The sequence below is a fragment of the Bufo bufo genome, chromosome 2 (genome assembly GCF_905171765.1).
Source record: "Bufo bufo chromosome 2, aBufBuf1.1, whole genome shotgun sequence".
Lineage (NCBI taxonomy): Eukaryota > Metazoa > Chordata > Amphibia > Anura > Bufonidae > Bufo > Bufo bufo.
In genome coordinates this window covers 46,198,514-46,215,474 of record NC_053390.1, presented here as the reverse complement: position 1 = coordinate 46,215,474, position 16,961 = coordinate 46,198,514, and the positions used below count along the sequence as shown (strand labels likewise).

Below are 16,961 nucleotides of genomic sequence, written 5' to 3'. Positions count from 1 at the left end.
AGGGAAACCTACAGTAGCAACAAGGTCTACATTTCCCTGCAACTGTCCACTGTAATATACAGCAACTCTGATGGAGCAGAGTCCAACTGGACAGAGTCCAGTGCACTCACTGCATAAAAATATGTCAGCCAGTACATGAATTTTTGGAATGCAAATTGGGCTGCTAGCTGGTTCCTACGCGATCAGCTACTTCCTCCTTCATTGATTTTATCATTCAAAGGGGTTGTCTCATCATCGCTAGGATATGCCCCCATTGTCTTATAGGTGCTGGGACCCGCACCTATATCGAGAACGGAGCCCCGCAAGTGAATGAGGGAACACTGTGCATGCGCAGCAGCCCTCCATTCATTTTCTATGGGGTCGGCTATTTCCGTCGGCCCCATAGAAATGAATGGGAGCGGGGGCCGCGCGTGCACGGTACGCTCCCATTCACTTCTATGAGGAGCCGGCTTGGTGGTGGCCGGACCGGAGTCCTACAGCCACCACCTTGCGGGGCTCCGTTCTCGATATAGGTGCGGGTCCCACCGCTGGTACCCGCACCTATAAGACAATGGGCACATATCTTAGCGATATGCCCCCATTGTCCATGATGAGACAACCCCCTTCATGATGAGACAACCCCTTAAGGATGGGAGAGGGAAGGGGTTCATTTAATGTGAGCCCCTGCAAGGAAAAACTTAGGGCGGTATTAAATTAAAAGATCAGGCGGACAATTGCCAGGAGGGAAGAGGTCCTTCCTGGCAATCGCCTGCTCGTTAGTGGAGACCTCTTCTATTACAAGCAACGATCTCCTTCACAGTATGGGATTAGATAGCACAGTCTGCTGCCAGCAAATGATTTTTAAGCATGCTTAAAAATCCAGATTGCCCGATGAACAAGCGTTTGCTCATTCATTGGGTAATCGGTAGCAGTATTACACTGCCAGATCATCGCTAACGAGAGTTCCTACGAATGCACATTAGCGATTATCTGGCCGACTATCAGGCTTAAAGGGGTTCAGCTCCATCTCTTCTCTATCTCTTCAAGGGGTTGTCCAGCTCTGAACCCAGATATAAACCATTCTTCACCCCTCCAGCCCCTTTGAGTTAAGCATCGGAGCATTTCTTACTGGGCAAGGGCTTTTTCATCATATCCGGTGACGTACCGGGCTTCTGCTAGGTGGAGACTTCTGCCTAGCAGTGAATCCGGTGACGTCACCGGCACTAATGGGCAGTCTTAAGTGCTGCCCTAGCATGTTAAGCAGCCTAGCGCAGCACTAAAGACCACCCATTAGTGCCGGTGATGTCACCGGGATCACTGCTAGATGGAAGCCTCAGCCTAAAAAAAAAATCCCTTGCCCTGCGCGATGCAAGTGGGAGCATCGGAGCATTTCATGCTCCGATGTTCTACTTAGAAGGTCTGGAGGGGTGAAGAAGGGGGTATGTCCGGGGTTAGAGCTGGACAACCCCTTTAAGAGATGGAGAAGGGAGACTCTGGGTGACTGGGAGACCATGGTGTCTGCACCTTTGATAGAGCAAGTTAACTACATATTTCTAGATTTCTTTGGTAACTAATGTTACATGCCTTGATGGTATGACTTCTTCTCCTCGCATCCACAACACGGATGGTGTAGGATACCCAGAGGCTGCACATTCGAGAACCGCATCCTGTCCTTCAATGACTGCAATGTTTGATGGTCTTTGCAGGAAGATTTGTTGTCGATGTAACCCAGATTCTGCAAAGAAAGAAGAATATTCAGTGGTGTACATTTTTTGGAGTCTACTTGGAGATTTTTGAACTGAGGATAAAAGCTGAAAAATATAAAACATAGGAAAGTGAAATCTGTATAAAAATGTAATTTACATTCTCAATCAATGTAATAAGAGAGCTGTGATTGCATTTTGTCTACTCTGTATCTTCACCAACTTCTTATTGCAGCCACGAGCAATAGAGAATGATAGCTAGATAGATATAGATACATTGGCGCCATTTGCAGTACTAGCAGAGTGCTGCCTGAGGCAAGAAGCTCCCATTGCCTCATGAATGGTGCGCCCTTCTCTTTGTTCAGGGTACCATTCTGGATACTAATGGCAAATCCTAACGATGTGCCTTTAATGTCTGAGATGGTCCAACCCCTTTAAGGTAGCTGTATAAGAACTAGCTTCAGTTACAAGCTTAGCAGGCTAGCAGAGCAGAACCTGGTGGTGTGAAGGGACAGAGGTTAGAAGTATGATGATTCCAAGAGTATCTGTGTGAAGAAGGAACAGCTTCGTGGTTTGATGGCCCCCCCCCCCCCCTAGGCATAGCTTGGCTTGGACCTTCAGGAATGCCAATTCCAACCCTGTGTATAGGGGCTGCCCAATAGTCCGGTCCAGGGGGCAGGTGTCATAAAAACGTATGCCCGTTTAGTAATGGAAATTAGAGAAACTAGAGTACTTTTTAACTCCATTTACCTGGATAGGTGATCAATGTTACAATAATGATGGTATGACTACTGGGATTGCTACCAATAGCTAAAAAAAAAAAGGGTGGGGGGGTAGTTCCTCACCACAGAGCCATGGCATGAAGGAGCTTGAATGAAGAAGGAATCAAGCATGTATGCTTTCACTACACTTCCCCTTTATAGTGGGGTCCAGTGGATAGGTGATATTTTTGGATGGACAACCCCTTTAACAATGAATTGTAAGAAGAAAATTCTCTCTCTGTCTGTAGGAGGAGTCTAGTTGGCAGCATTCTGGTTGTCACTTACCATGGGACACTCTGCCCATCAGTACAGGACAGGGATCAGCAACTTCTGGCACTCCAGCTGTTTTGAAACTACAACTACTACTTCTGTGGGAAATACAAGAACAGCCCAGTAATTTTGCATGCTGGGAGTTGTAGTTTCACAGCAGCTGGAGTGCCAAAGGTTGCTAATTCCTGGTATAGGACATGGGCCTAAAATTCTAAAAATTTCTCCCCGAAATGCATGAGCCTTATCAGGCTCATGACATGGCGCATATGGTCAGGTTTATACAATGCATGCACCAGTTACCCATTACAGCAGAGTTCACTGTCTTAAGAGTCACAGAACTTTCCTGTTATAAGACAGAATAAATGACTTAAAGGCTGCCAAGTCTACGAACACATTGCTGCACAGATGCTGCAAGAACAGTCACGGCGCTCTCCCTGCTCCGGCATATTGTGAACAGTTGCTGAGTCGCGTTGCTTCTCTCCGAGGTGATGTTTATTAGGTGATGATGTTTATTTTCTGCCTTTTCTTTATAAGAAAGAAATTTGTCAACTTTAGTTTATTTTGCTCAAAGTGACTTTTACACACCAAAACCAATACACCGCCACAGTAAATATAAAATATATATATATATTTTATTAATCACATCACAAGTAAAAATAAATGCATTAAAAAATGGCGGCATACATATACAGGAAAGAATTGAACCACAATGGTACCTCATACATAAAACTTCAAAACCTTCCAAAAGTATGGTACTAACGTGAAATCTCCATACCCAACGTAGAAGATATGTCTGATATAACAGGTCAAAAAGTGACCATAGTGTATAATACACTCCAAATGGAGATACAAACAAATGCTGGGAATGGGTCAAAATACCACATATAATATAATAAAGTGCTTAGTGCCTAATATCTTGTACCAGAGCCAAAAGGGAGTGTACAGTGAAATAAATAATACCAACCAGTATGGTTCAGATCCCGACGCGCGTTTCGCGTGTTGCTTCCTCAGTACAGTATTTCACAGCTCCTGAAACTTAGGACATAGACACACCTGATTAAATTGCTGTTTTTACTTTGTAGATCTGAGGCTCCGTTCCGGAGTTATGATACTTTTTCTTAATATGCGTTTGGTGCAATGAGGGCGTCATCATTGATCTTGCTGCACCCAAGCACCATTCATTTCTGTGGCCAGCCAGTCCCTGGATGCTTTGATTGACAGGGCGAGGCAGCAACAAAGCAGTGAGGGAGGAGCTGGCCACAGAAAGGAGTGGAGATTGGGTGTGCCAAGAGCACTGGTGATGACCTAATTGCACCAAAGGCATATAAAAAAAAAATCTCATAACTCAGGAACAGAGCCTCGGATCAACAAAAGAAAAACAGCGTTTTAATCAGGTGAACCACAGCTATGTGTCTATGCAAACAGAGAGGGAGGTCACTGGTGACAGATGTACTTTAAGTGGGCACAGTTACCATACTCAAGGCTAATTATTTAGGGTAGAGCAATAAGGGGCGGGGGTCTGCAATACCAAGTAAAGCCACTGTATAATGTACAGCTCTGTGCTTGGTATCTGGGACTGCTGGGGCCTCTTCAAACAGGTGATCTGCTGGGGTCACAGGAGCTGGACCACCACACATTAAATATTAATCACCTACTCTGAAGGATTGACCATCAATACTGAACTTCTGGAAAATCCCTTTGATGACTCATAAGAGTCGGTGGTCAAATTACAGATATAGGGGAAATGAATGAAACTTTTATGGGCTCTGGATGACACTTTTGGGAACTCTTTGGGTTGGCATTTAGATGGGGACTCCTAGGGTACTCTGGGCCAACTATAGATGGAGTAGAGGTTAAATTTGAACTTAGGCCCTGAAGCCTTAAGGGGCCCAAAATGTACCTCGGTCCTACAAAAAGAGGAGACTAGTTCTATAAATGACACGTCTGTTGGGGAAATTTGCTGAAACTTATGGGGGCTCTGGCCTGCACTTATGAGGATTCTTTGGGGCATTTTGGCTTGTCCTTTCAGGTTGGAAATGTTGGGAGGTGCGCAGGTTTTAGGCACTTTGGCTGAAGAGCCATAGGAGGCCCAGGAGGTCCTTTTGCCTAATATGAAGTGACCTAAAGAGCATTTGGTTTGTCCCCTGAGGCAAGTACTGTTAGAACATTCAGGACTAACCATAGGGAGTCTTTGGGGCACTTTGGCTTGTCCTCTTAGGTGGGAAATGTTGGGAGGTGCACAGGTTATAAGTACTTTGGCTGTAGAGCCATAGGAGGCCCAAGAGGTCCTTTTGCCTCATATGAAGTGACCTAAAGGGCATTTGGTTTGTCCCCTGAGATAAGTACTGTTAGAACATTCAGGACTAACCATAGGGAGTTTTTGGGGCACTTTGGCTTGTCGTCTTAGGTGGGAAATGTTGGGAGGTGCACAAGTTATAAGTACTTTGGCTGTAGAGCCATAGGAGGCCCAAGGGGTTCTTTTGACTCATATGAAGTGATCTAAAAGGCATTTTGGTTTGTCTCTAGAGGCAAGTGCTGTTAGGACATTCAGGACTAACCATAGGGGGTGCAGAAGTTAAAGCAGCACTCGAATGTAAAGATATTGGGGTGTCCAAAACATCTATCTGTCCCATATGAAGTGGGTGGCCCCGTTAGAGATTTGGGGAAAATAGCTGAAAATTATGTAGGCTCTGGCTGGTAGTCTATGAATGGAACTTGGGTTTGGCTTTGGACACTATTAGGATGTTCAGGGGATAACTACAGGAGGTACAGAGGTTACAGATGCACTTAGGTCCTAGAGACTTAGAAGGCCCCACATGAAAAGACCAGTTGTATAAATGATGCATGATAGCTTGGGGGGCAAGATACAGATTTGGGGAAATTGGCTGAAATGAATTGGAACTCTATGGCTGGACCTTGTGGGGCTCTTTGGCTTGGCATCTCAAGTGGGCTTTGTTAGTGGGCTTTTGAACTTACTGTAGGGGGTGCAAAAATTATATGCCCTGAAGCTCAAAGGGGGCACAAAAAGGTCCCTTTTCCATGTATAAGGAGGTTTTATAGATTTTGCGCTGGGGTCAAGGGGCTGTGGGTTGTATCTATGTCTGATTGGAGCATTATGGGGGTTATATTGCATTAGTAAATTTCAGACCCACTATTGCAATGTTGAGTCTATTCTGTCTGTGGTGAATTATTACATCCTATCAGCGCTAATCACTGGTAATATTAATGAACCTACAATCCTGAGACACTTTAATGGAAGCCCAGAGCCTGACCTTGGAGGGGTTATGGCCTACCATAAGCGGCGTGTTGGGAAATGAACGGCATCGGTGCATTTACTTTAAGTGGTCTCAGGGAGGTCAGATGCATCAGAAGTAATTGGTGTAAACCGGTGATGGCTACTTTTAAGAGACGAGAAGAGCTGTATCGACTGGGTAATAGTTTGAGAAAAGATAACTTCAGGAGGAGAAAAAATATCACTTAGCTACCATTGAAGAGAATCGTGTTACCTGCTACATCTACAAATGGTAGTACTTGGCAATTTTCTTGCTCCTTGTTTGAAACCTTGTAATTTTCAATTGAGCCATTTCTAATGTATCATAGTCTAACAACTAGGTTCTCAAACTGTGGTGCCCCAGGGGTAAACACCTTACTTTTCTAGGCACTTGCACCCATGTAGCACAGTGTTTGTGGTACATGGCTTAGGCTCTGTTCACATCATGTTTGGGCCTTCCATTGGAAGCGTACTTTAGTAGTATAACCTGATGTGTACCCCTGATGGAAGGCTCTGATGATCACCACTGGATACAGCCAGGGATGGTCAACATATTCCATAGCGCTGTACTGAGATTGTGACTCATATCGGTCCCAATTAGGGCTCGCAATCTGAATTCTAGATTAACCTATCAGTATATTTTGGAGTGTAGAAGGAAACCAGAGCACCTGGAAGAAACCCACAAAAACAATAGAAGAATATACAAACTCTATTCAAATGTTAATCTTGATGGGATTTAAACCCAGGACCCCAGTGCCAAGCACTGAGCCACCGTGCTGCCAACAAGAATCTAAAGAACACCCACGAGAGAGACTCTTCTGCATTAGGGCTCATACACACAAACATATTTTTTGCACTCATCTGAGTATTTTTTGAGATAACAGAAGGTCCCTGAAGTGCGACCGCCACCTATTGGGATTTTTATGGCCTATTCTATTGATATACCATCAATGTCCCAGATGGGACTATACCCTTAAAGAAGAAAATCCCAAATCATTGCCCCCAGTATCGTTTTTTGGCACTGCACCACACATTTCTCTGGTCTCAGAAACCTCTGAATATCCATCCCTGTTGTCTTTTATTCCCCATCTCAGGTAAACGCTCTAAAATATGTTCCTTTTTTTTTTGCTGCGCTATTTATCTATCGTCCCATAAATAAATGTATTCATTCCTTCCATTGTGACACAGCTGAAACGTCTGCTGCTCCGCGTCCATACATCATGTCAGCTCTGCACGATCTCGCGTAAAAAAAAAATTCAGCCGGGAAAGATGCCAATATTGTAAAAAAAAAAGATACCGAAGGAGAATTCTTTTCTATGAAAAATCTGTCGCTTCCAGGGCAGAGATAGCGATAAATTTCTGTTGTTTTAAACAAAAACAAATAAATGCTGGAAAGACACTGACGAGGAGATTTCATAATTATACCATGCAACGGGGCTGAGCGGAACGCGCTGGGAGACGTCAGGCCGCGAATAGCTTAGGGAGCCGTTTCTTCGGCATGTCTACAATGTGACATAGTGTTATTGGAAGTTACTATGTTATTCATGTTCATCTCGTTTCCCCCCATGTAATGACATTACTGTTGTTTTTATCATTTTTATGGTTGCATTTTATAGATGCTGCATCGGGAGGCAGCGGCGAGATATTAAGTCTGCCGCCGAATATTAACATCAAACGATCGTCAGCTCTTTAGGGATTGCTAAATGGCCGCAGTTACATATAATGCTTTAATAGGGATATTTATTACAGCCGGCAGCCACCGTCTTGTTGGGTTAAAATGGTAAATCTGCATGCAGCATAATGGCTTGTAAGACGTTAGTGGCATAGGATGTTTGTGCACTACGTATTGTCATTTTCATGTGTGTTGCACCGTTTGTACTAGATAATATATGTCAGATATTCCCATGTACCTTTAGAGGGGGTTGCCAGGATTTGCATATCGATGACCTATCAGCACCCCTAATGACCAGTTTGATGTGGCGTCTTCATTCTATATCATGTATAGGGCCATACATTGTGTAGTGGATGTTCTTCATATTACAGATCAATCTCATTCACAGGAATGGGATGGAGCTGCAGAAAGGCCAAGTTACCGATGAACGTGACGTCACTGGTGGAGGAAGAGCAGGGGTGCATCTAGCCTTTCTGCTGCCTGAGGCGAAAACTGAAATGACCCCCCCCCCATGCCCAAAGCCTTTCCACTGACCCGCACTTGTCCCTCCATGGTGCTACCTGAGGAAAATGCCTCACCTGGCCTCATTGGCGGTGCAACCCTGAGGAAGAGGCAGCAGCACTCAAGTGAGCTCCATGGTGTCTAAGAAATGCTCACCAGAAGTGTATAAGGAGATGCATATAATTTGCAACCTATGGTAGTTAAAGGGGTTTTGTCAAGTTTTAAAGCTATCTCCTACCCATAGGATAAGGGGATATCTGACTGAGCACTGGGGATCGAACCATTGGGACCCCACCGATCTCGAGAATGGGGTCCCATTCCCCCGATCTGATGGAGTGGAAAGTCAGGTATGAGCCCTGCTACTCCATTTATTCTCTATGGGACCACCGTAAGTAGGTGATTGATGTATTCCGCTGTCTCTGGCAGCCCCATTGAGAGTAAACCCTTTGCAGGTTCCATCTCTAATTTTCAGTTGTCCTTGAGCTAACGGGTCGACTAGTTGCTATGATGTCTGCCCACAGACTGTTCATGGAGAAAAGGAGATTCGGCTCCTAGATTCTCCCATTTTAAAGAAGCACTGAGTGGTACTGATGTGAATAAAGCATTTGAGGTGAGATAGAAACCATATCATCAGCTGCAGCAGCATCTGTCTCTGTGTCTCACTCTTCTTCTCTCTCAGTTAACTCCCTTTCTTCCTCCCCTTCCTCTATCCATAGAATTCTATGGGCGGCATGTTTGTGTGACTCTCTACAGCTCCTCCCTCCTCTTCTTCCTCATTCCATCCCTCTCTTTAGGTTTCTATGGGCAGTGCATCAGCATGTAATCTGATCCCTCAGTGAGTTCACAATGAGAACCAAGAAGAGTTTAGCACAAAATTGAGAGTGAGTGAGGGGGTAGAAGAATGGAGGAAAGGAAGCTGATGGTGAAAGAGGTATTTTTCTGTGATATATTACAAAGTTTCTCACTATTTCCTGTACTATTTATTTAATCAAAGTTTGCTGAAAGTGTAGCCCCTATTGAAGTTAAAGTTTCTTGAATTACAAAAATAGAAGACAACAGAAGTACCTTTCTTGGGTCAACAATAGGAAACCATTTATATCTTATTAGAGAATTTGAAGACAATAGATAGGAGGTCCACAGTCAGGATTCTGATCTTTTAGCCAGAGAGACCCGGAGTGTAAGTGGCCATTTTGGTTTCTGCCAAGCTTCTCCACATCTTACAACTGATTGCTAGGGATCTCAGCAGCCCTTCGAGCAAAAACAGATTGCCAAAAGTGGACAACCCCTTTAAGTGAACTGAATGATAAATTCCACCCACCTGATAGAATCCGGATCTCTGCCTCGTTTCCTGTTCTAGAGCTGCCAGGATTTTTAGCCAAACATCTGTAAAGTCCAGCATCTCCTGCTTGTAGACGACTTATCTGCAAGGCCCCTGAAGGTAAGACCAGCACCCGGGTATCACCGGGGGTCAGTACTAGATCCTCTTGGTTCTTCTGCCAATGTACTGTAGGCATAGGCTCCCCAGCAATTTCACATTTCAGTAGAGCAGTATCTCCAACAAATGAAGTCACAGATTCTGTCTGGGAAAGGAACCTCAGAGGACCTGAAAATGCAAAAGAAAACCAATTAAGCCTACAACATTGAAATAACAGGTCTGTGGTGCTAAAATCTACTTAACTAATGGCACAGTGTAAAATACAGTTGTTAATAGCAGAAGCACTTTGTAGACCCTGCAATAATACCGCAAAGAATGACTTAATTCACTCTTGCGACTTTCCAGTTACTAGCGGCTGCCGAAAGAGCCATTCGTGTTGTCTGAAAACACGCCATCTTCTGAGAGTCAGACTGATGGATACGGAGGCATGTTTGCAATTATAAACCACTTATCATGTAAAACATTGTGGTTTCCCAATAATTACATCTGTGAGCTGCGATGATATTCATCAGGCGCTCATGTCACGTGCCGCAAACAATTGATTCCTCAACGAGACGACAGGCACAAGCACGTGGCAAGGACATGGTACTCCGCTTGGTTAAAAATCTGGGGGGAAATACTTAAATATACTGTAATTAGCAATCACAAACTGAAATCCTGCCATTGGGAATCTATAGGGACTCAGCTGGGCTATAAAAAAATCTATTTGCTATTTTCTTATCTGTAAATGACCGGAAAATTCGCAGATCAGACAAGATATTACCAGTAATTATGGTGTTTTTTCTGTGTCCTGACAACTCATCGAGGGCATGACCTTCCAATAAGATTGCACATCCCTGCCCCAGAATATCCATTTAGGATTAGTCTATATAAATAAACCACTGCTACAATGTATCAAAGAGCCATGGCAGCTATGGTATCTGTAATGTGTCCTTATGTGACGGTTCACGATTGATTACCATGAAATGAAATGATACAATTTCTGGATCCCTGAAGTCATTATTACCAGGAACTTACATTCTATCTTTGATCTATCTAATTTATCAATCCTTGTATCTATCGTTGTATAGATATCTTTCTTTATATCCGTCAGTCTGTTTATCTATCTATCTACTATTTATTTGTCTGTTTATCTATCTAATAGTTATCTATCTATCTCTCTATCTATCATCTATTTATTTATCTGTCTATCTATCTATCTATCTATCTATCTATCTATCTATCTAAAATCTATCTGTTTATCTATGTTTCTATCTTATATCTATCTATCAATCATTTATTATCTATCTATCTATCTATCATCTATCTATTATCTATCTATCTATCTATCTATCTATCTATCTTATATATATCTCATATTTATCAAGTTAAATTCTCTTTTGATAATATAATCCAGAGTCTCTTCTTCTGCAGTAAAACACTGACAGTGATAACAGCAGCACAGTAAACTACATACAGAAATGTCATATTATACAAAAGATGAGGAAAAGAGAAAAGTTCCATTAACTTGTCAGTCATTTTCTAAACAGACACAAAGAAAAATTTCTTAGTTCTCACAATTTATCAACAGAGAGAAGTTACAGAGAGTGGGAGGGGAGACCGGTATAATAAACAGCACATGGTAGGTGGGGCGCCCTGTTACATATTGTTCACATGCAGAAGCAACAAGTTACTCTGAACTGGAGTGGATAAGAGGAATGAGAATATACTGCCTATGCTTGATAGTTCAGATGGGAGTGGAGAAAAAGTAGGTCCTATTCTTGCTTTCAGCCAAGAAGTAGATACAATTGCATCTAATCTAGACAATGCTCTGTGAGCTAAACAGCCCGGACTCCAGACTGATACATTGTAACAAACTAGCACAGTTGTATCCAGTCTAGACAATGCTCTGTGAGCTACACAGCCCGGACTCCAGACTGATACATTGTAACAAACTAGCACAGTTGTATCCGGTCTAGACAATGCTCTGTGAGCTAAACAGCCCGGACTCCAGACTGATACATTGTAACAAACTAGCACAGTTGTATCCAGTCTAGACAATGCACTGTGAGCTACACAGCCCGGACTCCAGACTGATACATTGTAACAAACTAGCACAGTTGTATCCAGCCTAGACAATGCTCTGTGAGCTAAACAGCCCGGACTCCAGACTGATACATTGTAACAAACTAGTACAGTTGTATCCAGTCTAGACAATGCTCTGTGAGCTAAACAGCCTGGTCTCCAGACTGATACATTGTAACAAACTAGCACAGTGGTATCCAGTGTAGACAATCCTCTGTGAGCTAAACAGCCCGGACTCCAGACTGATACATTGTAACAAACTAGTACAGTTGTATCCAGTCTAGACAATGCTCTGTGAGCTAAACAGCCTGGACCCCAGACTGATACATTGTAACAAACTAGCAGCACACATTATGTATCAGACTGGAGTCCAGGCTCACAGAGCAGGACAAGGTGTGGGCAGTACAGGATTACTGCCTCTGAGTGGAAACAATAGTGCCCTCATCCACTGGCCGCAAGCACAGATCATGAAAATGGTGAGAGATTTAAACACAAAGAAGCTCATTTATGAACTTTGCAATACCTCTTTTTTGGTCAAAAAGTTGCAGATGACCTTTTTGCAACTTTTTGGAAAAAAAATTGTGACATTTTGGTCTCTTCGTCAATTCTGCAAGAGGTCAATAATCCAGATTAGACCGAGATTATGACTCATTTACTGATGTCACAAAAAATCCCATCTCACGCAAGAGCCTGGTCTGCTTTTACACATATAGGAGTAAACCAAATTACACTCACACCACATATATTATTAAGGTGCACCAGTTTCTAAATTTGGTGCAGACACACAAAGCAAAGCATTTTCTTTTCCGGCACGGAGTTCCGTCCTAGGAGCTCAATACCGGAAAAGAACTGATCAGTTTTATCCCCATGCATTCTGAATAGAGAGTAATCCATTCAGGATGCATCAGGATGTCTTCAGTTCAGTCTTTTTGACTGATCAGGCTTTTCAGAAAAACGTAGCATGTTGTATTTTTACCTCCGGCCAAAAATCCGAAACGCTTTGACTGAACACCGGATCCGGCCTTTTTCCCATTGACTTGCATTAACGCCGGATCCGGCGCCGCGTGTTCCGTCAAACCGGATCCGGCTTTTGCATGTTAAAAAAAAGTTAAAGTCCATAAATGGCGGATCCGTTTTTTTCTAATGCATTTTTTCATTGTGATCAAAATCCTGATCAGGATTCAAATGTAATCCGTTTTCACACGTTTTTCCGGATCCGGCGGGCAGTTCCGGTGACGGAATTGAACGCCGGATTGAAACAACACTAATGTGAAAATAGCCTAAATGATAAATTAGCCCCAAAGTCTCAAAAAAAATTAGACGCTGAAATAATATGAGAAAAGTCACGGACATCGATTCTAAGATAAACTTCGATCTCTGTACATTTTATTCTATGTACTTATATAGCGATACTATATTCCGCAGCGCTTTACAGATATTATCATCCAACTGTTCCCAATGGGGCTCACAATCTAAGGTCCCTATCAGTATGTCTTTGGAGTGTGGGAGGAAATCGGAGAACCCGGAGGAAACCCACGGAGAACATACAAACTCCATGCAGATGTTGCCCTTGGTCGGATTCGAACCTAGGACCCCAGCGCTGCAAGGCACCATTACTAACCATTTAGTATCTTGTCACTGGTAGTAATAAAGCAGTCAATGTGAACTGAGACATTGTATCACAGTCATACATACAAACCAAAAATGTAAATCTGTAAATCTGGTGCTCAAATCGAGTCATGTGGAAACCTGAGAATTTGCTATAGAAGGCTATGGATTTGATATATATTATGTTGATTATCTATTTTACCCCAGATCTACAGTATATGCTTTAATGGGATTCTCTACTTGCATTTTATTCCTCTAAATCTATTTTTTGCCTCCAGGTGGTGGAGTGATTCATGAATTGGCATCCTTCCAAATGCCACAATGGTTAGCTTGGCAAGCTCTATCTAAAATATAACTATATATCAATCTACTCAGCTTTCCCTGTTTTTTTGTCCAGGATGCTAGATAGTGTGTACCAGAGGCTTGAAGCTTCAGTGTAAAAATATATAATAGACCCCACGCCTATCATGTGCCATTCATAATACTGGTGTCAGAGGGGCATTTGGGTCGCCTCTGGCACTAGGGTCCAGTTGCAGCTGCTAACTCTAAAGCACCTGGCCCTGTAGGCTCTTGAGTCTTGAGATGTAAATATATTACTAGTTGGAATAAAATGTTCTTGAGCCAATCAAACAGCAAAATAAGTCAAATCAATAGGAGATGAGTGTGCTGATGTTTGTAAGAGCAAGTGACCTGGATACTCTTGTGGTGTGTTATTAAGCAACGGGCTGTCTGATGGATAATTGTTGCTGAGATGTAAATGTATTACTGATTGGAATAAAATGCTCTTGAGCCAATCAAACAGTAAAAATGGTCATGTCAGCAGGAGATGAGTGTGCTGATGTTGTAGGAGCAAGTGACCTAGGCACTCTTGCGGTCTGTTATTAAGCAGCAGGCCGTCTGTCGGATAATTGTTGGGTCATGAATTTATCAAGATGGACCTCCCTAGAGCAATTTAGACAATCGGAATGACAACAGCAGGGGAGGAACATGTTGATCTTTTGGGAGGCAGTGACTTGCGCACTTTTGATTACATTAGTGAAGACCTAATAGCCCTATGGGTAATCAGACGATGGGACTTACCGCAGTAGTCGACTGTGTTGACATTGTGGGGGGAAAGTGACTTCACTTAAAGGGGTTTTCTGGGATTTTAATATTGATGACCTATCCTGTTCAGCTGTTCGTGCGAGCGCAGCCTTCCCTTCATTGTTTTCCTGCTCGCCGTCGAGCAGATGTAACTACAAGCCATCCCATTCACTTCTTGCAATTACACCTGCTCGTAGCTGCAATGTCAACGGCGAGCAGGGAAACAATGATCAGCTGATCGGTGGGGGTGCCAGGTGTCAGACCCCCACCGATCTAATATTGATGACCTATTCTGAGGATAGGTCATCAATGTTAAAATCCTGGAAAACCCCCTTTAAGCCAGCTTCACTTAGTCACTTTTACACTAAATTTAACAGATTATTGTACACCCCTGGATATTTCATCCACAATTCCTGGCACAATACAAAATCTCAAAGTCACTCTAAATTATAGTCCTACAAACCATCACCCTAATCATATTGAAAAGCGTGGTTATTTTACGTAATTCTTCAAGCTTGAATAATACAGAAAGAACCTGCTTTCCAGAGCACAAGAGTGTAAATTCCTCTGTCAGGCTGCCATTTATGTATTATCAAATAAGTCATTCAACTTCTTTTCACTCCATTACTCCTCTAAAACAAACAAAATGTGAGTTCTGCCCTCGGGCTCAGTAATTCTGAACTTGTTTTATATTTTATTTTATATCATGGTAATGCATTCCTCTTGTACTTGGTGCAGAAGCAGGTGCACTGATGCAGCACTCAGAGAATAATGCTAACGTTGTATCATCCTGTTAGGTCTAGACATTTAACACATAGAATCTGTAATAAAAACATAGGAATCAAAATAGCCGAAAATATATCGGAAAAGGTAACCCTTATCTGTAAATCACTAAGAGGTCATAAACACTTATTTAAAGAGGACCTTTCACCAATCCTGACATTGTGAACTAAGTATCATGACATATACAGCGGCGCCCAGGGATCTCACTGCACTTACTATTATCCCTGGGCGCCGCTCCGTTCTCCCGTTATGTCCTCCGGTATGTTCGGGGACTTGGTTATAGTAGGCGGAGACTTAGGGGACTTGGTTATAGTAGGCGGAGTCTACCCTTGTTCTGCTGGGCGTCTCCTTCTCCTAGGCTGTGAGAAAAAAAACTCCCAGGCTGTGAGCTCTGCGCTGCGATTGGCCAGCGCTTCAGCCTAGGAGAAGGAGACGCCCAGCAGAACAAGGGCAGACTCCCCCTACTATAACCAAGTCCCCTAAGTCTCCGCCTACTATAACTAAGTCCCCGAACATACCGGAGGACATAACGGGAGAACGGAGCGGCGCCCAGGGATAATAATAAGTGCAGTGAGATCCCTGGGCGCCGCTGTATATGTCATGATACTTAGTTCACAATGTCAGGATCGGTGAAAGGTCCTCTTTAAGCCACATTCTTATCAGAAAGATAAGAACTGAGCTATAATGAGTGTTTATAATGTCAGAGAGAAGAGATAAGGAGCCTGTCAGCTCTCCAACTGACGGAAAAGAGAGAAATTCCAGAGGTTGCTTCTAGAGAATCTCAGCTATGTACAGAAAAAAGGACTCCGCATTTTTAACAAAGACCAACTGAAAAAATGATTATTTTTTTTGCTCAAAATGAGTACAATGCAATAATAATAATAATAAAAAAAGCCCCCAAAGGTGTACATAGCCTTCAAGTCAAATGATGCTCTTTGCAGTACTTTCTGTTGAGGCCACCCCATATAATATCACAGTATCATACTTGGTTTGCTAAGTGGTTGGAGGACCAGGCAAACTAAGAAAAGACACTCAGGAGAAGTGATACTTTTTAAGACCCCTTTTTAATCCCTCCATACACATAAAATAAAAGTCAGGTGATGTATAGGGGTCTATCCCTGAACAGATGAAGTCGGGGGGAAGGGCGGTGGAAGAATCGGACATGTTGAATTTGAAAGCCTTATCCTTTTATTTTCAGGAGAGTTAATATGTCTAGCTCACTACCCTCTCACCATTGACAAAACATGCACACTCAACTGAGCCAAGCATGCATGCGTACGGAGGAGTCAGGAGGAAATAGCTGTGGGCTGAAGGTGTATAGGCATCTTTAGATTTCACTCATTGGTTTAAACCAAACTCAAAAGTGACTGAATGGATTCACACCCCCGACAGTGACAAATTAAGATGTTGGCTAAGCCAGTGACTTGTGTACCCCAGTAGATACCATCCGCCGCCCCCCCCCCTCCCCCCCAGCATGAATGACCCCTCACATTGTAGAACATTAAGACTCAATCTCAGATGTTTGGTGAGAGTAACGTTGCATTCCTCACATTGTTAATGCCAACACCTTCCCTCGGCTGGATAATAACTGAGAAATGAATGGAGACAATTAAGCAGCGAGTCTTGTCCTCGGTTATTACGGCGCCATCCCCGAGTTCAGCTCTGTAAATTGCTGCGAACCAAACTGTCTAATCCGTGTCAACCATTTCCCGATTTTCCTCTGCTGTAGATGCCCTTGTTTTACTGCCTCATAAAAAAATAAAAATAAAAAAGAAATGAAATCTTTTCAATTTACTTTCATATGTTTCCCCCTCGAGGGAGACTCGTGTTT

General features: G+C 43.0%; 1 protein-coding gene across 1 annotated transcript in view; it reads right to left on the bottom strand.

Annotated features, from left to right (window-relative positions):
- The window catches only part of DCC (DCC netrin 1 receptor), a 507,302-nt gene that overhangs the window by 399,917 nt on the left and 90,424 nt on the right, over positions 1-16,961 (bottom strand). The window contains exons 4-6 of the mRNA XM_040419605.1: positions 9,476-9,760; positions 1,578-1,714; positions 67-86 (exon numbers count right to left, since the gene is read on the bottom strand). Coding sequence (XP_040275539.1) covers positions 67-86; positions 1,578-1,714; positions 9,476-9,760 — 442 coding nt within the window. The remainder of the gene's footprint in view (positions 1-66; positions 87-1,577; positions 1,715-9,475; positions 9,761-16,961) is intronic.